Below are 25,161 nucleotides of genomic sequence, written 5' to 3'. Positions count from 1 at the left end.
GTGTAAACTGGTTATTAACTCTTTTTTATTTTGTGGTGTAAGCTTGGAGTTTGAATTAAACTTGTTTATGCAGTGTAAACTGGGAATTTGAACTTATTTTATTTATGCGGTGTAAACTGGGAATGTAGTTTTAAATTTTTATGTGGTGTAAACTGGGAATGTAGACTTCTTAATTTATTTATGCGGTGTAAACTGGGAATGTAGTCTTAAATTTTTATGTGGTGTAAACTTGGAATGTAGTCTTAATTTTTTATGTGGTGTAAACTGGGAATGTAGACTTCTTAATTTTTTATGTGGTGTAAAGTGGGAATGTAGTCTTAATTTTTTATGTGGTGTAAACTGGGAATGTAGTCTTAATTTATTTATGTGATGTAAACTGGGAATGAAGTCTTAATTTTTTATGTGGTGTAAACTGGGAGTTTGGACTTAACTAATGTATGTGGTGTAAACTGGGAATATGGATTTATCTTATTTATGTAATGTTAAATGGGAATACGGATTTATCTTATTTATGTAATGTAAAATGGAAATTATTTATGCGTTGTAAACTGGGAATTAGAACATAACTTATTTATGCGGTGTAAAATGGGAACATGAACTTCATTTATTTATGCAGTGTAAACTGGGAATAAAATCTTCATTTATTTTGTGGTGTAGTCTGCGAATAAGGTCTTAACTTATTTATGTGTTATAAAATAGGAATTCGAACTTAACTCATTTATGCGGTAATAAATGGGAATATGGATTTAACTCATTTGTGCGGTGTAAACTGGGAATAAAATATGTATTTATTTATGTGGTATAAACTGGGGATTAGGACTTCATTTATTGATGTAGTGAAAACTGAAAAATATAGCTTTATTTGGTTATGGAATGTAAATTGGGAATTAAAAATTAATGCAATTATGCGGTGTAAACTTGGAAATAAAACTTAATGCAATAATGCGGTGTAAACTTGGAATTTACATTTAATGCCATTATTCGATGTAAACTTGGAAATTACATTTAATGCAATTATGTGGAATAAACTTGGAAATTACATTTAATATAATTATGTGGTGTAAACTTGGAATTAAAATTTTATGCAATAAGGTGGTATAAGCTAATAATTACGCCTTAATTCAATTATTGCAATGTAAATTGGGAAATAGAACCTAATTTTGTTATTCTTTACGTTTGTAAGCCGATAATTTGGAATTAATATTTAACTGAATTTTGTGATGCAATATGGTTCTCTAAAACTACCGTTTCCAACGCGATTGAAGCACAGACCCGTGACATTTTTATTTCACTCCTTTAAATAAATTATAACATGCTAGTTGCGGTTCGCTGAAATAAATTCTTTCTTCTTAATTATAATTAAATGCATTCTGATATTATCTATAGAAACCCTTATTAGAATGCTTTTCTCTATAACCTGGTTGTAAAGAGTAAATTTTATGGCTTTTGCCGCCATATGCAGTGCTGTCATAAATGTAATGTAATGTAGTATAGTGTAGTGTAGTGTAGTGTAATGTAATGTAATGTAGTATAGTGTAGTGTAGTGTAGTGTAGTGTAATGTAATGTAATGTAGTATAGTGTAGTGTAGTGTAGTGTAGTGTAATGTAATGTAATGTAGTATAGTGTAGTGTAGTGTAGTGTAATGTAATGTAGTATAGTGTAGTGTAGTGTAGTGTAGTGTAATGTAATGTTATTTAATGTAATGTAATGTAATATAGTGTGGTGTAGTGCATTGCAGTGTAGTGTGGTGTAGTGTAGTGTAGTGTAGTGTTATGTAATGTAATGAGATATGTTGTAATGCGATGTAATTTTATGTAATGTAGTTTAATGTAATGTGGTGCAATGTAGTGTAAAGTAATGTAGTGTAGTGTAGTGTAGTGTAGTGTAATGTAATGTAATGTAGTATAGTGTAGTGTAGTGTAGTGTAATGTAATGTAATGTAGTATAGTGTAGTGTAGTGTAGTGTAATGTAATGTAATGTAATTTAATGTAATGTAATGTAGTGTGGTGTAGTGCATTGCAGTGTAGTGTGGTGTAGTGTAGTGTAGTGTTATGTAATGTAATGAGATATGATGTAATGCGATGTAATTTTATGTAATGTAGTTTAATGTAATGTGATGCAATTTAGTGTAAAGTAATGTAGTGTAGTGTAGTGTAGTATGATGTAATTTAATGTAATGTTATGTAGTGTTTTGTAGTGTTATGTAATGTAATGTCATGTAAAACATTTATTTCGTTATGTAATAACGGATTAAAATTGTTTTGGTCAAATCGCCCATTATTTGCCACGGTGCTTATGAAAAGCAACATAATTTATAACGAGACCAAAGTTTTGCCAAACAATATAATGGTTTAAAACAAGAAAGTTTTCGGTCCCTGCTAAACCCGAATTTTTTCTACCGTTCGCTAGATGGAGTGAACGGAGGACACGCCCTTCGACTAGTTGGTAGAAATATGCAACGCAGGGAATTTGGTTAGGCCCTTCTTTACTGTAGAGCAGCAAAATATGAAAGACGGTCTACGCCCTCGAAACCCCGTTCATATAATGGAACTTGGAATTCTTTTTCCCCCGTCGATTTCACTTTTTCTATTTTCTCCCGTTTTAGCCTTTGGTGTACGACCAGAGTCATACCAAGCAAATTATTTATCCACTAATGAATTTCGGTTAGTCGTTTAATTGTTGTTATCCGACATGGACTGCCTCGTAATTTAACATATGTTACCACGCTAATGAATGTTTTTACAATGGTTGCTCTAAACTTTTCAGCGTAATTAGAAAAATGCTTGATGACTGCTTGTATCACGGTTAATCTTACTTAATGACGGAATTGCATACTCCAAAAACACCCAATTTCATAAGCTTGTTCATTGAAAGGCCCAAGGGAAGCGTACAATTACATTACGTTTACCATTCTACACGTTATATGTAGTACGAACTGAAACTGTATATTATAGTTAATTTATTAAACTGTTTCATCAGAAAAATATGGTTAATGAATAAGTTGGTTTTCCTGATTGGTTTAATTATAGGTGTAGTAATACACTAGGTTAGTTATTTGGCTTGCACCCGAGTCCAGGCTTGGGAGACTTTTACTTATGAAAAATAATAGAGTCGAAAGTCGGAAAATTTTCCGTAAAATTACCGAGGCATTTTTTCCAAAAAATTATCCGCGTTTTTCCGAATAAAAAACTAGTTTTCATTCCATGATTAGCCGAAAATTGTTCGGAAATTTAAATTTCACGAAATTTTAACCTCATTTTACCGAGTCCAAAAGTAAAACTAAACGTCTAGACAAATTCTAGAATTAAAACCCTTAAATAGAAAAATATGCTTGAATTTTTAATTTTTCTGATTAGCGGAAATTGTTTCGCATTTAATCTTTCCGGAAAACATACAGCTCAAAAAAATACCCATGTCATTTTTGGGTTTTACTTCATAAGTGTAAAATTATATTTAGAACGTATTTATTTAACTAAGAACGTATAAGTCAACCCGATTATAGAAGCTAGGCGTACTACCAATAATTATTTAACTTTAACTGATAATATGAAGGCAGTACCCTGTTTACCTCATGTTTTACTGTAGGAAAACAACGCTCTAATGGTGTAAGACAGTTAAAAAGGCAACATAAGCACTGGCCTAGTAGTCTCAAGCTTACTTTCACTTTCTCACTGTTCGAGGATATTCCCTGTTAACGTAAATTACTTATGGGTGCTACACCTAAACAAAAGTCTGGAATTCGAAAGTCAAATTGAAACACTAGCGCCACTTGCTGATGACACATCTACAAACTTTTTAACTATTGATTATAATACAAACTATCAAGTTCAACGAAATTGATGTTTTCAAAACTAAATAATGAGTTGAGTTAAAAGGAACCACCTATGGACTGCATTGTAATGGATGATAAAATTTGCGAATAAGTAGATTAGTCCATACTGAAAAGGGATAATAAAGCTAAGCCCTAAACAAATTTGAAGAAATTAAAAAACTTACTAATAGCTCGTACCAATAGGTCTTCGAGCAAACAAAAAGACGCGAAACTCGGACCAAATAGATCTCCGAGTGAAAAACTAAATAAAATTAAAATTAAATAAAATTAAATAAAATAGCTAGAAATTCCAACGGTAGACCGGTTTCGTCCTATTTGGTACTCGTCAGTACCGTGCGGGAAATCTGGCTCGAGCTATTAGTAAGTTTTTAAATTTCTTCAAATTTGTTTAGGGCTTAGCTTTATTATCCCTTTTCATAATGGACTAATCTTCTTATTCGCTAATTTTATAAGTTATGAGTTACACGTCAAGAATTTCGTATAATTAAAAACATTCATATTTTTGATTCTAGATTGCGTTTTAGAAAGTTGAGCTTCGGTAGTAGATCATGCTAGGGAGCCTAAAAACCACTCTCGTACGTTCTCAGTAGCATAAATACGTTTTTGATTAAATTTACATAAGTTGTATAGTTTTTCAAATAGTTGGTTCACTCTTTTTATACGCTTTTAGACCCGAAAAGTCACTGCAAATAGAAACTATTTCTTGATGTTTTACCAAACCATAAAAACTCAGCAAAAATAACGTTTTGCATATAGTCGTTATATTTTTTTATTTTAAATATTTGCCTGTTCACCCCGATGTCCACCCTAGGCCAAACAGAGATTAAGAAACCATCGTCGTGAAGCGAGTAATGCTCTAGCCTCACGCAATACCTCGTTGACGTTACGTCAAGCTTACTTGGTAACGCTGTCAGTGTTATCTGAAGTTACGGTTGAAAAGTGAACAGCTTTTGCCTTAACCTCACTAATACGTCGCTCAAACAATTCAAAAAGTTTGCTTATGCCTGGAAAAAATCTCGTTGAAAATTTTAAAGGCAAACTTTCTCTTACACACTTTGCATAGAATGCCTCGTTTTGGGGTAACATAAGTTTTGTATTTCGTTGAATATTCTTATATCGAACGGGAAATCCTAAAGTATTTTAACAATCCAAGTCTAACGTTTACCTAAAAAAAAAGCTTTTTTTTCCTCAGAAAATTGAGTTTTTAGCTTATCGAAAATCAATTTTTTAAAGTTTTTTTTTAATACAAGGAGAGATTAGAATCTACTTTGACCGAGTAACTTAATTTTCTGAAGATATATTTAAAAATAATTTAGTTAAAATCACATTTTTTTCCAAAACTTAAAAACATTATTTCCGATAATTCCAAATTGTTCGATAGTTAACAAAAAATATATTCCGTATTATAAATAACCTTATTTTTGATAATTTGAAAAATATCCGATAATTTAAATAAAATTAATTTTTGATAATTTAAAAAACCCATTATTTGACTAACATTCTATCATATGACGTTCCAATATTTTAATTTCAAATGTTAAAAGTAAATTCCGATAAATAAAAATTATTTTATATAGTTAAAATTAAACACATAATTTTCCAAATATTAATTCCGAATTGCAAAAATTAATTTTGATTTTTTAAAAAGAATTTATTTCTTATAATTATTTAAAAAAAACAATCCACTAATTTTAAAAAAATAAGAAATTAAATACTGTAATTATTTGAAAATCAATTCTTTAATTTTCAAAAATAAATATAAACTAAATTATTCCTTATCATTATTTCAATAACAACCAGTTAACTAATTCCAAAAAAATAATACTGCTTATAAAAATACTTTATGTTATTTAATTAAATCTGGTTCCCTGATCTAATTTTTCAGGTACATGTTCGTGTATCCTAACAAAAAAAAACGGTAGTCCGGGTGTCTGTTTCCAAGGAAGCCATACACACACTTCCAATTTTTTGCCAACTCTTTTATCACCCCACAAAGCCCTTAAGAAACATTTACAGTATGAAAAAAATAATCTAGTTGTAAATTTATAGTTTTAGGCAGGGTGACGCTTACGGGTATACGGCTTCTATCCAAAGCTCTCAATCCCTAAGTTTAAAACAAAGAACCCATAAATGAAAAAGTTTAAACTAAATTTGAGTTCTATTTGCCAAATAAGTAATTATTATAATTTGATTAGATTTAATCAAATTCTGATATATTTTAAATAGAGAATGATACAGCTGTCAAAAATTGTAAAATATATATAATATATATAATATATATAATTTTGTAACTTAAGAGTTAGTTTTGCAATACGTTTTTTTACCGCGGCAGAGTTTTGATAAAATCTCCGTCAGCAGATATGGGCGATGTTCTCGAAATCAAAAATAAGAATATGTTCAAACAGTACAAACAAGTCTAAATTAGACAAATTAGACTTGTTTGTAGCGTTTGAGAACGGCGGCGTACACGCCACTATGCCGAGCACGTTTTTAACATTAAAATGTTTTTATAGAGTACTGACAATCGTAATCAAGTTATTTTACTTAATTATTACACACTAGTTTGGAGTATTTTTCATCATAATATTAATTTTTTTCATAAAATTTAATGTAGGAAATTACATTTGAACGCTTTGAGAAAGCGTGATCAAAATTGAATGGTAGCTGTTAAATCTGAACGCATATGCTGGTTTTTTTTTTCAAAATTGAATGTTGAATCTTAAATTTGAATATATTTATGAAGGAAAAATCAAAATTGAATGTTGAATCTTAAATTTGAATATATTTATGAAGGAAAAATCAAAATTGAATGTTGAATCTTAAATTTGAATATATTTATGAAGGAAAAATCAAAGTTGAATGTTGAATCATAAATTTGAATGTATTTATGAAGGAAAAATAAAAATTGAATGTTGAATCTTAAATTTGAAAATCATTTTGAAAAAACAATCAAAATTGAAAGGCGGTATTAAAATATGAAGGCTACCTAAATGCTTATTTCTTAGAGTGTACGCTTTAGCCGATCTAAGTTAGACATTTTATCCGTCAATTTACTGTTGATGTTACTGTTACGTTGGTCTTTTATTGGTTTCCATTAATTCACTCTGACACACGTATTTAATAAAAGATATTTGTAATAAATAATTCTACTTTCCTGAAAAATAAATAAATTTTAAAGTTAAAATATTCAGAAAGTGATCCACCCAGTTTTTTTAATTCTGAATTTGGAATACACCACTATGTGATATTCCAGTGGAAAGTTTAAAATATGTACAATCCTTTTTAGTGCAATATCTAAAGAGTACGATGATAAAATACGCGAAAAAGTAGTATAGTCCATAATTAAAAGGAATAATATATCTAAATCCTAAACAAATTTGAAGAAATTAAAAAACTTACCAATAACTCGTACCGATAGGTCTTCGAGCGAATCTCGGATCAAATAGATCTTCGAGTAATAAACTACATAAAAACTAAATAAAATAGCCAGAAATTCCAACGGTAGACCGGTTTCGTTCTATTTGGAACTCATCAGTACCGTGCGCGAAATCTAGTTGGCGACTGTTATATCTAAAAGAGAAACTAAGCCTAAAGAGTACAATTCCTAGAGGTCGGGGACGGTTAATCATTATCCATGTTTAAATTGATTTTTTTTGGGAAAAAAATTAAAACAAACAAATTTACCGGTTAATATTTCGGAAATTGATTAAAATATGTATTTTGAGCTTTTTATCGAAAAAAACGTCGTTTTCCGATTAGTTTTACAAATTTATCAAAAAATTAATCGGATAATACAGAAATATAAATTACTTGATCAAAACATTTTACGAATAATTTTGAGAGCTTTATCTATTGAATAAAAGTTAACCATCACCGACCTCTACTTGAATTCCCGAAGGATCGATACGGTGGTATTAGCCTAGCTGAAAAAAATAAAATAAAATGTTTGCATTGCAAAATAGAATCTCCATAGAGTAGAGAAGGTTTATATATTTTCCATGGAAATGTTGTAAGTAATATAAATTTGAATTTCTATAATTATTCAATGAAACTCGATAATCATGGTTTTTTGCGAGTGCTTTTGAAAATAATAAGATAAAATCTGAGTTTTTTTAATTTTTCAATGAAAATCGATAAACATGGTTTTTTGCGAGTGCTTTTGAAAATAATAAGATAAAATCTGAATTTTTTTAATTTTTCAATGAAAATCTATAAACATGGTTTTTCGCGAGTGCGTTGAAAAGAATAAGATAAAATTTGAATTTTTATATCATTGTACTACTGAAGAAACTACAGAAATAATATCATTCTACTACTGAAGAAACTACATACATAATATCATTGTACTACTGAAGAAACTACATAAATAATATCATTGTACTACTGAAGAAACTCCAGAAATAATATCATTGTACTACTGAAAAAACTCTAGAAATAAATGCATTTGTTTTTTTCTTTAAAACTATTTGTCTGTCATATAAGGGGTAAAATATCTAAACCCTAAATGATTTTAAGCATATCATAAAGCATAAAGATTTAATATCACTGTTAGTCTTAGCTTCTCGTTACGATTTGTAAGTCGAACGCCAGAGTCCCTGCGCTGTGCTGTTGAGCCCAAAATGAGGTGACCCGGTCTACTGTTGAAAATTCAGGCAAATTTCTACACTCTTTTAATTTGTTTTTAAGTTAAAGACCTATTGATTTTTGTAGCTTGGTACGTGTTATTATTTTTTGAAATTCTTCTAAGGCTTAGCTTTCCCACCTAAGATTTTTCTACATACTTTTCTACCTTTTGAATTTTTTAGTATTCTTGGTTAGGTTAGATAAGGTTAGATAAAGTTGCTTTGGATAAGCTTAGAATCGGCTAGGTTGGGTTAGGATAGTTTAGGTTTTGTTGGGTTAGGTAGGGCTAATTTGTTTAATGTTAGGTTGGTATAGGTTAGTTTCTGGTCTGGCTGTGATTGGTTGAACTTATTTAATCTATGTTAGGTTCTCTAAGGTCAGGTTAGCCATCTTTACGTAAAGTTACCTTGTTCTCGCCCAATTTAGTGTATTTGGTAATGTTATTAAAAAAATTGAAAATTAAGTCGAAAATATAATTATTGATCTTTCTACCTTTAAGCATTTTTTGTATTCTTTGTATTTCCTTTTATTTCTGGTTCGTATTAGAGGTCGGCGTTTGAATAAGAAATTATACGATTGTTTATATTTATCCATAACCGAGAATTATTCAGAAATATTCGAAAAAAATGATTAATTTTGCATGTTAAATCGTTGTTTAATCGTATAATTTATTCGTATAAAACAAATAATACTAATTTTAATGATTAATTGAAATTTTTGCGGTTAATTTATTTGTTCCGCCGACCTCTAATTCGTATAAATATCAAAAATCACTTACCCACTATATATTTGCACTGGAATCCATACCTCTATACTTAGAATACTTATCCTGGCGTATCGCGTAAGGTAAGATCACTCTGACGGCTTTGGCCCCACCTACGAGAGAAAAAAATCCCTTTGCGCGTGCTCCCCTCTCACGTTGTAGTTTGTTAAGTTAACATAGTGACGTCAATAAAACCGTCAGCCACATCGAGACGAAAATCTGCCGCGATAAGCATTCCAAGTTGAGGTATGGATCCCTGATATGTACTATATCACCTCCACTATTACACGATGAGATGCTTAGTTGAATAAACATTAAAATTTAAATATCCGTGCGCAATGGCAACTTTAAAAAATAATTTCCTCAAACACAGAATTTGATTTAGATGTTACGTTTGACACTTCATTAACGGATTTCAAGTTTCTAGAAAATTAAATTTTTCGATTTCCGTTTCTTACGTAAATTATTTCGAAAATATTTTTAACAACATCCGATGTACTGAAGAGGAGTACCGGGACCATTTCTCGAAAGATATTCCTGCCACGTTTCTTAATTAAAAAATAACTAAGGGAAAGGCACGCGTACCAGATCTTAATTTGGCTTGAAACGTTTTCTTTATACAAAAAGTCATTACTGTTAGACCCGCGATTAAGTTTATACAAGAATGTATTAAATTAAATAAAGAATTTGGACCGACAACTATGATTCCCAGAATATATTATCCACGAAGAGAACCGGAGTGTCGTCCCTTTTATCAGGAGAGCAGAGGGCGTGGTTTTTCTTCGGGAAGTCACGAGGCGAGCAGGGTGCTATCGGCACATCCTCTGTTCGGCCTTATACATTTTAGGTTTACCCTTACAAGTTATGATATTTCCCGAGTTTGATGTTCTTTTGATCTCGGGTTAATGGTGCGGAATTTAAAATATGGCGCTTTGAAGCTCACTCTAAACATCGTACACACCCTGTTACGCACAAAGCGGCGACTTTTAAATGGCTTCCATTAAAGAGTGTGTGGTCCTTTTAGAAAAGAAAACTATGTACATACAGTACGTTACTAAAAATATAGTTTCTCCATTAGCCACAAGCCACATTTATTTTTGAACACTCCTCATCATTGGTTGTTTTCTCAAATAAAAAACCTACTGCTTTAGGTCTTGAGAAGCTAGTGACATAGCTTAGTGATCAATAAATGTGTACATAGAAAAACTCGAAACTTATAAGAATATTTGATATAGAGTTGTTAATTTTTAGAGGTCGGGGATGGTTAACTTTTATTCAATAGATAAAGCTCTCAAAATTATTCGTAAAATGTTTTGATCAAGTAATTTATATTTCTGTATTATCCGATTAATTATTTGATAAATTTGTAACATTAATCGGAAAAACGACGTTTTTTTCGATAAAAAGCTCAAATTTTCCGAATAATACAGGTTTTTTTTTCATTTCCCGAAATATTAACCGGAAAATTTCTTTGTTTACATTTTTTTCCCGAAAAAAATCAATTTAAACATGGATAATGATTAACCGTCCCCGACCTCTAGCTTAGTGATCAATAAATTTGTACATAGAAAAACTCGAAACTTATAAGAATATTTGATATAGACTTGTCAATTTTACGAAAAATTAATTGCGATGATATTTCGAAAAATTTCCAAAATGCGGCGGAAAATTAAAAAATTGCAACATATATTAATTTTTCAGGGTTTTTATTCTAGACTAGTCTAGAGGTTTAGTTTTACTTTGGATTTCAACCAAATTAGGCGAAAATGACGGGGAATTTAAATTTTCGAACAATACTAGGCTAATAAAACCTTTTTCTTTCTATTTTTCGGAAAAATGCGGAAACGTTTTCTGGGTAATTTTACGGAAAATTTTCGATGCTAAATTTTCCAACTTACAATTCTAGGTAAACGCCAACGATAATACCACCAAATGGGATAAGCTAGAGTCAGTCCCTAATAGAAGTCTCTAATCAGGGTAAAAAGCTGCACTTTCTTAACATTGTATATCAATTAATTAATTAATCGCAACTGTAATAAGTGATATAAAATCCTTATCTATTAGGCGCTATAAGTGTCAAAAGGAATGGCTAAAGTATTTAATAAAACTCCTCTGTTGAGTAACTTTCATAAAATAATTTAACTAATAATTATTAAATTTGTTCTGAATCGATTTTAAGCTATAACCTATGAAATTAAATAAAACCAACCTCATCAGTTCTTATAAAGATTGGTATAAAAATTGGCCTAGTGAAACATTTTTATGTAGATGCAGAATTAAGGCCTAGTGAAACATTTTTTTATCGACGTAGACGTTAGGCCTAGTGAAACATTTTTATATCGACACCGACGTTAGGCCTAGTGAAACATTTTTATATCGACACCGACGTTAGGCCTAGTGAAACATTTTTATACCGACGCAGACGTTAGGCCTAGTGAAACATTGTTATATCAACGCAGACGTTAGGCCTAGTGAAACATTTTTATATCGACGCAGATGTTAGGCCTAGTGAAACATTTTTAGATCGACGCAGACGTTAGGCCTAGTGAAACATTTTTATATCGACACAGATGTTAGGCCTAGTGAAACATTTTTAGATCGACGCAGACGTTAGGCCTAGTTAATAATTTTTATATCGACGCAGAGGTTAGGCCTAGTGATTCATTTTTATATCGACGCAGACGTTAGGCCTAGTGAAACATTTTTATATCGACACCGACGTTAGGCCTAGTGAAACATTTTTATACCGACGCAGACGTTAGGCCTAGTGAAACATTTTTATATCGACACCGACGTTAGGCCTAGTGAAACATTTTTATACCGACGCAGACGTTAGGCCTAGTGAAACATTGTTATATCAACGCAGACGTTAGGCCTAGTGAAACATTTTTATATCGACGCAGATGTTAGGCCTAGTGAAACATTTTTAGATCGACGCAGACGTTAGGCCTAGTTAATAATTTTTATATCGACCCAGAGGTTAGGCCTAGTGATTCATTTTTATATCGACGCAGATTTCGTTAATTTCTAGATACTTGTATATTAAAAAAAATTGTTAGGCCTAGTGAAACATTTTTATATTGACGAAAAAATGCTTTTGTAAAGTCGAATCTATTTGACTTTTCTTGTCTTGAGTAAGGTTTGAAAAGGGTTTCTTTGGCTAGTCAGGCTAATCTGGTAACCGACCTACCGAAAATATTTTGTAGAAACGGATTTATAGAAACGCTTGGTGCATCACGGAGAGGCTAGTTTGAAGGATCATGGTTTGGAGGGCCAGCGACTTGTATGTAAAAGTTAAAGTTCATATAGTCTACTTTCTCTCACACTCTTTTTTTGTTGGAAGTCGATTGAAAGCCGCTCGATCATTTTTATAACGTCGTAATGAAAAATCCATGGCAACTCGAACAAGAAGGAGGGACGAACTCCAACTGAGAGCGTGAAAAATCAATCGCTTGGATCGTTTTCATCGTATTCTTCCCCGCACTGACCTCCCTACCCCCTTCGACTCAGCTACAAGTGACGCCCCCTGGCGATTCACAAGTGCAATTATAGATTTGGAATAGACGCGTTATTACGAGTTCCAATCTATCCGACACTCGACGCTCTCATTTTTATCTCGACACGCTTTTTTACTTTTTATTACCTATTGGATTTAATAACTTAATTATCTCTATATTAGCGCCCCCTGTTATCTATTGAAGTTCGCTTTCCAACGTTTATACTGATAGTAATTTGTTGAAAGGCCCTGTAATAAAGTTGAGATTGGGTTAATGATGTCCTTCTCGCTTTGGAAGTGATTTTGATGGTTTTGGTGAGGCAGGCGTGATCCGGAATAAATACACGCCACTAGGAGTTATTAACTAGTATTCTTTTTCACCTTTCGATGTAACTTAACAATTTGGGAGCTTTTGGCGTCGTGGTTCTTCTATCCTATTTCTCAACTTGGTACCCGCGATGAAGAATAAATGAAAGCTACTAGGAATGATTACCCAGAAATATATTTCCCATTTATTTATCAATTTTGTGAGGGTGATTAGGAATAAATAGTTGCTACCAGGAGTTGTTACCCGCTATTCTCTTTCTATTTTCAATCTGACTGAATGATAGGGAAGGGTCTAACGTCCTAAATTATGTGAAATCGACACATGGGGCCACAAAAGTGGTCGGCAATTAACATTAATAAATATTTTTGGAGCTTAATTTTTTGATCAGGAGATGGCGGTGGGCATCTACCGGCCTTTTGCATTTGGTTGTGGCCTCGAATAATAATTAGGAATTGAAATACAGTTAATACAGTCCTTAACTTCGGTTACCCACAGCGCCATCTCGAATACTAACGGATATATTTTCTTCTTTTTAACATCCTTAACCGAAGGAACCAAAAGCCTTATGCATTTCCGTCAGGCTTTTTTTGTACCCTGTTGGATCTATCTTAGGATATCATTGTTTGTAAGTACCGCCGTTAAACCCATATTTGCAATTATTCCCTTTGTCCTCGACTCCCATGAAAAGACTCGATCTTGACTAGACTCCCTTTCACGTGTGGTCATATTTATTTGCCCGCTAAGTTGCGAGGGGCTTGTATGGAATTTTACCATAAGTCTATTATATTGTTCCATAAGTATGACATTTCTTATACATCACATCGTTTTACTGATATCTATTTTCAACACAGTCTCTGTAACCTAGAAGCAACAAAAACAAGGAGAACGCAGCTAGCCTTTAAACACGCTAACGAAGGGTTGTGTACGAATTTCATTGAACGAGCGTCACGAGCCTTTACGATGAACGTTTTACGGGCGGGGGGAAAGACAATTTCCGAATTTTCCCCTTCCGACGGCAGCAGGCGCTAAAGCGTCTAGCCTATTAAAAATGTACGCAAGAAAATCCACGACTTTTGACGGGTTGCGTTCTCCTTGTGTGGGGTGTTGTGTTTGTTGCTCCTAGCTGTAACGGAGTTCATCACATTCTATTCGTTCCTGCGTCTGACAGTTGCTCGCTAGAGGGCCATTTTCTCATTATGACGTCATAAGGGGTTGGTCACAAATAGCGTAAAGTTCATTCCTGCGTCTGACAGTTGGTCGCTAGAGGGCCATTTTATCATTATGACGTCATAAGGGGCTGGTCACAAATAGCGTAAAGTTGGTGCCTGCGTCTGATAGTTGCTCGCTAGAGGGCCATTTTCTCATTATGACGTCATAAGGGGCTCGTCACAAATAGCGTAAAGTTCGTTCCTGCGTCTGACAGTTGCTCGCTAGAAGGCCATTTTATCATTATGACGTCATAAGGGGCTGGTCACAAATAGCGTAAAGTTGGTGCCTGCGTCTGATAGTTGCTCGCTAGAGGGCCATTTTCTCATTATGACGTCATAAGGGGTTGGTCACAAATAGCGTAAAGTTCATTCCTGCGTCTGACAGTTGCTCGCTAGAGGGCCATTTTATCATTATGACGTCATAAGGGGCTGGTCACAAATAGCGTAAAGTTGGTTCCTGCGTCTGATAGTTGCTCGCTAGAGGGCCATTTTCTCATTATGACGTCATAAGGGGCTCGTCACAAATAGCGTAAAGTTCGTTCCTGCGTCTGACAGTTGCTCGCTAGAGGGCCATTTTCTCATTATGACGACATAAGGGGCTCGTCACAAATAGCGTAAAGTTCGTTCCTGCGTCTGACAGTTGCTCGCTAGAGGGCCATTTTATCATTATGACGTCATAAGGGGCTTGTCACAAATAGCGTAAAGTAAAAAATCCGCTTATCCGATACCCTCTTCACTCGTAACGAGGAGTAACAATTGTTCAAACTGCACCCTCTAAATCATGGAATAAATAATCAAACCCCTCAATTATATTATCAACTAGGGTTGTTAATTTTCCGGAAAAAAAAATGCGGAAAAATTTCCAGAAAATTTTCCGGAAAATTTTCCGATTTGCGGAAAAATTAAAAATTGAAACATAAATTACTTTTCAAGGGTTTTTAATGTTTTAAACTTTTTATCGATTTAAAATGACTAATATCAGTAAACATACTACAAAACATTAATAGTGTTACATTTCAACCAGTTTAAACTAGTCTATAGGTTTAGTTTTACTTTTAGATTAGAAAAAATGAGGTGAAAATGCCGCTTTATTTAAATTTGCAAACAATATATTAGACAAATCATGGAATGAAAACGTTTTTAATATTTTTCGGAAAAATACGGAAAATTTTCCGGAAAAAAGGCCTCGGTAATTTTCCGCGGAAAATTTTCCGACTTACAACACTATTATCAACTATTTAAATTTCATTTATAGTTTAGCTTATTTAATTATAATTTATAAAAGTAAGAATCAGTTTATTATAAATGATAAAATGAATTCCTAAATTTTAACTGTATGATAAAGTAATTTATTATTTAGGTTTCAGTATATTCAGATACCCTAAATCCGATGTAACCCGTAACACATAATAACGCTGTTACAAACCCTGCTTTCCTCCTAAATAAGAGCTGTACTTATGAATCAATTTCATAGACTTATGATTGTACGTGTTAACACAAAGAAGGAACGGTGATAGCATATACGAAAATATGAGAGTCAACTCTGAGTAGGAAACTAAGTCCTTAGAGCAAATACGAGGGCAGACGGAAAGGATCTGGTCATATGAGGAAGAGATAGAAATAGCGTGCGTGAGATATTTACCTAAGCGCTTTTCTGTAGTGCTCCACGGCCAGTTCGGTTTGACCATTGTCCTTCTGGAGGTTTGCGAAGTTGTAGTGGATTTTGGCGTTGTCCGGAGTGCTTCGGAGTCCCGATCTGCAGAAACAGAAAAATGGTCAAAGGATTACGTTGCATGATGAACTCCATCTCATTAGTAGAACCAATAATCATCCTTTCTAAAAATTCAATAATTTCTAATCAACAAGGAGACTACCCGAGGGGTTATTCTCCGATTTAGTTCAACCTCGGGTGGTAAGTAGACCTTCATGTATTTTGAAAATCCCTAAAAGGGTGGACAGAATGGGCTTTCATTTTGCCATGGCAACCAAAAATGTTTTTGACAACTTAAAACCTTATTTTCTCTACAGAAATTAACATGGGAAAATCGAAGATTTACATGAGTAAATTGATAAAATCGAAGATATACATGAGTAAATTGATAAAATCGAAGATATACATGGGTAAATTATTGTAAATACATGTTAATTTGAGTGAATTGTTGTAAATACATGTCAATTTGGGTAAATTGTTGTAAGTACATGTCAATTTGGGTAAATTGTTGTAAGTACGTGTCAATTTGGGTAAATTGTTGTAATTACGTGTCAATTTGGGTAAATTGTTGTAAGCACGTGTCAATTTGGGTAAATTGTTGTCAATACCTGTCAATTTGGGTAAATCTACTTAAATTAGGTATATTGTGGTAAATTTGTTTAAATATGGGTAAGATTGTGGAAATATGGGTAGAGAAAATCAGGTTTTAAGTTGTCAAAAACATTGTGGGTTGCCATGACAAAACGAAAGCTCATTCTTGACCTTCTTTTCCAGATTATCAAGTTACAAGGTCTACTTACCACGCGTTTGAACGAAATCTGAATTAAACACCTCGGGTAGTCTCCTTGTTATAGTGTGGTGATTTAGTTTAGTTAGCTTCTGTTCCGTGCCAAATTGCTTATGGAAATTTTAAAAAACCTTTTTTGATAAAATTGTTCAATTTTGACTCCTCCTTCCCTTTACAAAATCTTACTATAGACATTTCAATAAAGCGAATTTATAGAATGTTAGTAATCGTGAAAATGTCTTTAGAATATTTGGTAAAGGTTTAATAGATTATTTTAGCAAATGCGTAATTTTTCTAAAATATGTTTTAGATGTTTCTATAAAAATCTAGCGCTTTTCTGTAAGTCGTTAAGAATTTTCTTTAAAATTCTTAGTTTTTTTTAATACTCTATAGGAATATTTTATCAGGTATCTTTAGGGACTTATTACAATTTGATCAGAATTCATTATTTTGTTATTTAAAATTTAGCTAATACTTAGTAGAAATTTATACCGACATTTCAATTGGTTTTTCAATAGAACACTCCATAGGCTATAGAGCCCAATTCACACTCTATAGATCTCTAAACGATTTCCTTAAAAGAATTTAAGCGTACCTATTGCAGCCTTTTAACTAATTAATTGGAAACTTCTTTACTAGAATCATATAAAACCTTTTTGGCCAACATGCGTGCAAAACCAAGTTTCTACGTGAAAATGTAATAAATATTCCCAAACTCGTTTTTGATAACCCAGTTTTGAAGAAAAAATTTGTTGAACGAGGCTTAGCTTCAAAATTTAAATCTGATAAATTTCTACACATTATTTTGATTACACAAATCCAATTAATAATAGATATATTAAATACTATTATTAATATAACATACCATTATTAATATAAAATACCATTATTCATAATAAAGGGATGCGCCGCTATCTTCGTCCCTATCCTAAAACACATTTTTAACCTATCACTATCCACCGGCAAGTTCCCCTCGCTATGGAAGCAGACGGTGGTCTCTCCTATCTTTAAATCTGGATACGCCGGGGATGTCAAAAATTATCGCCCGATTTCTCTCTTATGCTGCTTTGCAAAAGTCTTTGACGCTGTGATGCACGCCGCTATATATGATTGGTTTCGACAGAACTTTACCGATTGTCAGCACGGTTTTTTACAAGGACGCTCCGTGGAAACTAACCACGTTGCCTTCTTGAATGATGTGATGCCAACCGTTCTGAGCCAAGGACAAGTTGATGTCGTGTCACTTGACTTGTCGAAAGCATTTGACAGAGTTTCGCACCCGCTTCTTTTAAAGAAATTATCACACTACGGTCTGGCAGGTTCAGCGGCGATATGGGTGGAAGATTACCTGTCCGGGCGCAAAAACATTCTAAAATGCAACGGATGTGTGACTGACGTGTCCTATGCCACTACCTGCGGAGTACCCCAGGGCAGCTCATTGGGCCCCCTTTTTTTATAATATTTACGCCAATGACCTTCCATCAGTGGTCAAGTCCTCATCAGTAAAGCAATTTGCTGATTACAACAAAATTTATAAAACCATTACCAGTATTGCGGACTGCAGAGCCCTACAATCGGACCTGAGAGGAATCCACCAATGGTGCGAAAACAATAACCTGCTAATCAACGGTTCCAAAAGCCTAGCCATATCTTTCACACGGAAATGCAATACCATCGCGACCAATTATCATGTCAACAATGAGCATGTACCGAGAACTAAAACACTTAAGGACCTTGGAACTTTTTTTGACCAGGGCCTTTATTTTCATGCACAAATTTCCTGGTCAGTCGGTCGCTCGCGTCGCCTGCTTTTTGGAGTCCTACGCCTGGCGAGGGCACTGCATTCCGCCAAAAGCTTCCGCAATCTCTACCTTAGCCTAGTGCGAACGAAATTAACATTTGACGCTCTATCTTGGGGTGGTTGTGCCAGCTACTTGATTGAGAGGATCGAAGGCGTGCAACGCAAATTTATCGAACTTGCCCATACACACTTTTTCAAGACCAAACCGTATCATTACACTTACCTCCTAGACCACTTAAACTTGGAAACGATCCAGTTATTCTTACACAAACGCGAAATTATTTTCCTTTGGAAATTGATTAAACACTCTAACGTTATTACCTTAACCCCCCACCTAAACTTCCATATACCATCTCATAGCACCCGTCAACAAATTCCGTTTACAAAGTCAAAACCAATTTCCCCTATTTTGCGTATGCAACAGACATGCAATTCTTATGCCACTCAATTTGACATCTTTTCATGTAAATATTCATCGATTTTAAATCTTGTGTAATTTTTTCTCCTGTAAACCGCATCTATTTCAATTAATGTATCGCTGCATTTTCTAACTTTGTATTTGTAAATATTTTTCAAGTGATTCTTTCTATACCTTGTTTATGTATATAACTAATTTCAGTGTTTTGCCTTGCTGGTCCTTTATGAACTGTTGCAAAGCACTCTAAATAAAGATTTTCATTTCATTTCATTTCATAACATACCATTATTAATATAAAATACCATTATTAATATAAAATACCATTATTAATATAAAATACCATTATTATTATAAAATACCATTATTAATATAAAATACCATTATTAATGTAAAATACCATTATTAATATAAAATACCATTATTAATATATAAAATACCATTATTAATATAAAATACCATTATTAATATAAAATACCATTATCAATATAAAATACCATAATTTATATAAAATACCATTATTTATATAAAATAACATTATTAATATAAAATACCATTATTAATATAAAATACCATTATTAATATAAAATACCATTATTAATATAAAATACCATTATTAATATAAAATACCATTATTAATATAAAATACCATTATTAATATAAAATACCATTATCAATATAAAATACCATTATCAATATAAAATACCATTATCAATATAAAATACCATAATTTATATAAAATACCATTATTTATATAAAATAACATTATTAATATAAAATACCATTATTAATATAAAATACCATTATTAATATAAAATACCATTATTAATATAAAATACCATTATTAATATAAAATACCATTATTAATATAAAATACCATTATTAATATAAAATACCATTATTAATATAAAATACCATTATTAATATAAAATACCATTATTAATATAAAATACCATTATTAATATAAAATACCATTATTAATATAAAATACCATTATTAATATAAAATACCATTATTAATATAAAATACCATTATTAATATAAAATACCATTATTAATATAAAATACCATTATTAATATAAAATACCATTATTAATATAAAATACCATTATTAATATAAAATACCATTATTAATATAAAATACCATTATTAATGTAAAATACCATTATTAATATAAAATACCATTATTAATATATAAAATACCATTATTAATATAAAATACCATTATTAATATAAAATACCATTATCAATATAAAATACCATAATTTATATAAAATACCATTATTTATATAAAATAACATTATTAATATAAAATACCATTATTAATATAAAATACCATTATTAATATAAAATACCATTATTAATATAAAATACCATTATTAATATAAAATACCATTATTAATATAAAATACCATTATTAATATAAAATACCATTATCAATATAAAATACCATTATCAATATAAAATACCATAATTTATATAAAATACCATTATTTATATAAAATAACATTATTAATATAAAATACCATTATTAATATAAAATACCATTATTAATATAAAATACCATTATTAATATAAAATACCATTATTAATATAAAATACCATTATTAATATAAAATACCATTATTAATATAAAATACCATTATTAATATAAAATACCATTATTAATATAAAATACCATTATTAATATAAAATACCATTATTAATATAAAATACCATTATTAATATAAAATACCATTATTAATATAAAATACCATTATTAATATAAAATACCATTATTAATATAAAATACCATTATTAATATAAAATACCATTATTAATATAAAATACCATTATTAATATAAAATACCATTATTAATATAAAATACCATTATTAATATAAAATACCATTATTAATATAAAATACCATTATTAATATAAAATACCATTATTAATATAAAATACCATTATTAATATAAAATACCATTATTAATATAAAATACCATTATTAATATAAAATACCATTATTAATATAAAATACCATTATTAATATAAAATACCATTATTAATATAAAATACCATTATTAATATAAAATACCATTATTAATATAAAATACCATTATTAATATAAAATAACAGTATTAATATAAAATACCATTATTAATATAAAATACCATTATTAATATAAAATACCATTATTAATATAAAATACCATTATCAATATAAAATACCATTATCAATATAAAATACCATAATTTATATAAAATACCATTATTTATATAAAATAACATTATTAATATAAAATACCATTATTAATATAAAATACCATTATTAATATAAAATACCATTATTAATATAAAATACCATTATTAATATAAAATACCATTATTAATATAAAATACCATTATTAATATAAAATACCATTATTAATATTAAATACCATTATTAATATAAAATACCATTATTAATATAAAATACCATTATTAATATAAAATACCATTATTAATATAAAATACCATTATTAATATAAAATACCATTATTAATATAAAATACCATTATTAATATAAAATACCATTATTAATATAAAATACCATTATTAATATAAAATACCATTATTAATATAAAATACCATTATTAATATAAAATACCATTATTAATATAAAATACCATTATTAATATAAAATACCATTATTAATATAAAATACCATTATTAATATAAAATACCATTATTAATATAAAATACCATTATTAATATAAAATACCATTATTAATATAAAATACCATTATTAATATAAAATACCATTATTAATATAAAATACCATTATTAATATAAAATACCATTATTAATATAAAATACCATTATTAATATAAAATACCATTATTAATATAAAATACCATTATTAATATAAAATAACAGTATTAATATAAAATACCATTATTAATATAAAATACCATTATTAATATAAAATACCAGTATTAATATAAAATACCATTATTAATATAAAATACCATTATTAATATAAAATACCATTATTTATATAAAATACCATTATTAATATAAAATACCATTATTAATATAAAATAGCATTATTAATATAAAATAGCATTATTAATATAAAATACCATTATTAATATAAAATACCATTATTAATATAAAATACCATTATTAATATAAAATACCATTATCAATATAAAATACCATTATTAATATAAAATACCATTATCAATATAAAATACCATTATTAATATAAAATACCATTATTAATATAAAATACCATTATTAATATAAAATACCATTATTAATATAAAATACCATTATTAATATTAAATACCATTATTAATATAAAATACCATTATTGATATAAAATACCATTATTAATATAAAATACCAGTATTAATATAAAATACCATTATTAATATAAAATACCATTATTAATATAAAATACCAGTATTAATATAAAATACCATTATTAATATAAAATACCATTATTAATATAAAATACCATTATTTATATAAAATACCATTATTAATATAAAATACCATTATTATTATAAAATACCATTATTAATATAAAATACCATTATTAATATAAAATACCATTATTAATATAAAATACCATTATCAATATAAAATACCATTATTAATATAAAATACCATTATTAATATAAAATACCATTATCAATATAAAATACCATTATTAATATAAAATACCATTATCAATATAAAATACCATTATTAATATAAAATACCATTATCAATATAAAATACCATTATTAATATAAAATACCATTATTGATGTGTCAATAACATATTTAATGTTAAATACTATTATTAATTTAAAATACCAGTATTATTGTACAATACCATTATTAATGTAAATTGACATATTATGTAGTAGAAAAGGTAAACTTTCTTTAAAAACAAATCTTGTCTAAGACAGCTTTATCTATATGAAATAAAAGTTATTTCCAATTTTAGAAAATTATTTTTCCTTTAAAATCGATATAATTTTGACAGGTTATTATTGGACCTACTATTTTCTTGTTTATCTGATACCAAATATCAGCTTCCCCTCGAATCATAAACAGTCAAATAGTTTCCCCATTTCCGAAAACGTTCGGAAATATCGGAAAGCAACTGCTTCCTGCAACCTGTCCGAACGTGTTGAAACATTTCCCACTCACCTTTATCACCGTTCCAGAATTTTAAAGAAATGAAAATTCAGACAATTTTAGCACTTTTTTATGGGTGGTACAATGTGTCTATTTATGTCGATATGTTTCTTTGGATATCATTAGAGTCGTTATATCTATACATAGGCCTATATACATATATACATATATACATATATACATATATGCATCTATACATATATACATATATACATGTAAACATATATATATACAGGGTGTCCACTAAAAAACGATCCGTTTTCTCTAGGAATTTGAAATTTTTATGTTACGTAGCTCGTGCAGGGGGCCAAAGAAGAATGATAACCTCGATGACCTTGAACCATGGTTCAAGGTCATCCAGAAACTATCTCGAGAACCGTAAGTGTTAGAAAGTTGGGTTCAATTAGAAACGTGTTCCCCGTCACGTTTTACGCCTACATAGCGTGAACATGATCGGATTCGACCAATAGTAAGTCGAGAAAATTGGTACCAAAATCACAAAGGTCGTAAAAGGGAAAAATGCAAGACAGCGCTAATAACTCCAAAACAAGTCGCGATACATTATCGAAATTTGCTAGACAATCGCATCATGGTAGGATACGTGCTACGTAACATAAAACATTTTAAAGTGCTAGAGAAAACGGTTTCTGAGATATTCGCCCTGGATCGTTTTTTAGTGGACACCCTGTATATATACATATATATATTTATGTTAGTTCACCAACTTCTATGTGTGTATGTGTTAAGCATGCATGCTTCTTTGAAGCTCTTTAGAGACGGTGGAAAAACACACTGTATCATGTGTGCGAGATATATATAACCATAAGTCTATAATAATAGTCCATAAGTTTGTCACTTTGGGGAATATTTTATTGCGAGCAAGTAACGGAGTGATGTCCTCACTATAGGAAAATCTCCCCCTAGCGAGGCGCTGCCAAAGCTACGTGTGACACTGGAGCAAGCGGACGCAAAACGGTGACGAAGCCCGTCTTGTGAATAGCTCATAGTAAAACTTTTGCATTTGAAGAATAGGAAGTGGCAGACTTATGTTAGAATACTATACACGTACGATATCACATATATTTATAATATATATATATATATACATTTATTTATATATGTGTGTATATATTTCTCGGAGAGCTCTTAATAGAGGGTGAGAGAAAAATGCCCCAATCTGTTTTCTCCCAAGTTCTTTTTTTTTTCGAACTCAGCGGATTCTTGACAGCTTTTAGGAGTTTGAGGGGCTTTTTAGGAACGGAGGGGGGGGGGGTTCAAAGCCCCCACTCCTGCTCGATTTTCGCCTCGAATACTTTGTACTTTGCTTCAGGGATTTCTACAGGAGAAAGGGTGGCAAATAGGGGATAAATTCACACCCCAGCGAATATTTCTTCGACCCCTTCTCACCTCCCGCGGGGAAGACTTTGTTGAGCTTGCTCTTGAACTTTTTAAGATGTCTGTTTCAGGATAAAATTATAGATTTTTTTGAGTCCGTGGTTTTTAATTTATTTTCTTTTCGGTTTTGAATTTTTCCTGTGGTTAAATTCGTACCCGAAATTAATGTAGATGGCGCCGCTTTGTTCTCTCGACAGTATTCTTTAGTTCTTTAGTTCAGTAACTGAAGTTAAAAATTTGCACCATCTTAGGTCTGAATTAGTGCATGCACCTTTTATAAAAGCTTGTCAAAAGTCCCCGAGAGGATAGTCACTTAAATAATCTGGTGTACAATCGTAGGTTATCAAGGGCAGTCACTTAGGAACAATTTTATGAAATCACAAAAACTCAGTGGATATCACATAATAGGTGATTCCGAAAAACATCGGTGGTCACATGATTTGGTTACATTCTGTTGTATGGTTAAAGTATTTGAGCGCGCGCTTTATTTTTCATTTTCAACGCGCGTGCACAATCGCGCGAGCCACAATCTACTAATATATCAAGAGCGCGCGCCCATAAAATTAACTCTTTTGTACATGTATTTGTCGATATTATATTTCAGAATCAACTATTGAGTGACTACCTAATCGAAATATTTTTTTCAAT

The 25,161-nt window shown here is 30.4% G+C and overlaps 1 protein-coding gene across 1 annotated transcript in view; it reads right to left on the bottom strand.

Annotated features, from left to right (window-relative positions):
• The window catches only part of LOC149958548 (protein O-mannosyl-transferase TMTC1-like), a 168,129-nt gene that overhangs the window by 21,517 nt on the left and 121,451 nt on the right, over positions 1-25,161 (bottom strand). Inside the window, exon 10 of the mRNA XM_090165914.1 lies at positions 15,895-16,008. Coding sequence (XP_090022040.1) covers positions 15,895-16,008 — 114 coding nt within the window. The remainder of the gene's footprint in view (positions 1-15,894; positions 16,009-25,161) is intronic.

The sequence above is a fragment of the Leiobunum rupestre genome, chromosome 2 (genome assembly GCF_980474605.1).
Source record: "Leiobunum rupestre chromosome 2, qqLeiRupe1.1.hap1, whole genome shotgun sequence".
Lineage (NCBI taxonomy): Eukaryota > Metazoa > Arthropoda > Arachnida > Opiliones > Sclerosomatidae > Leiobunum > Leiobunum rupestre.
This window is presented reverse-complemented; position numbering and strand designations above follow the sequence as displayed.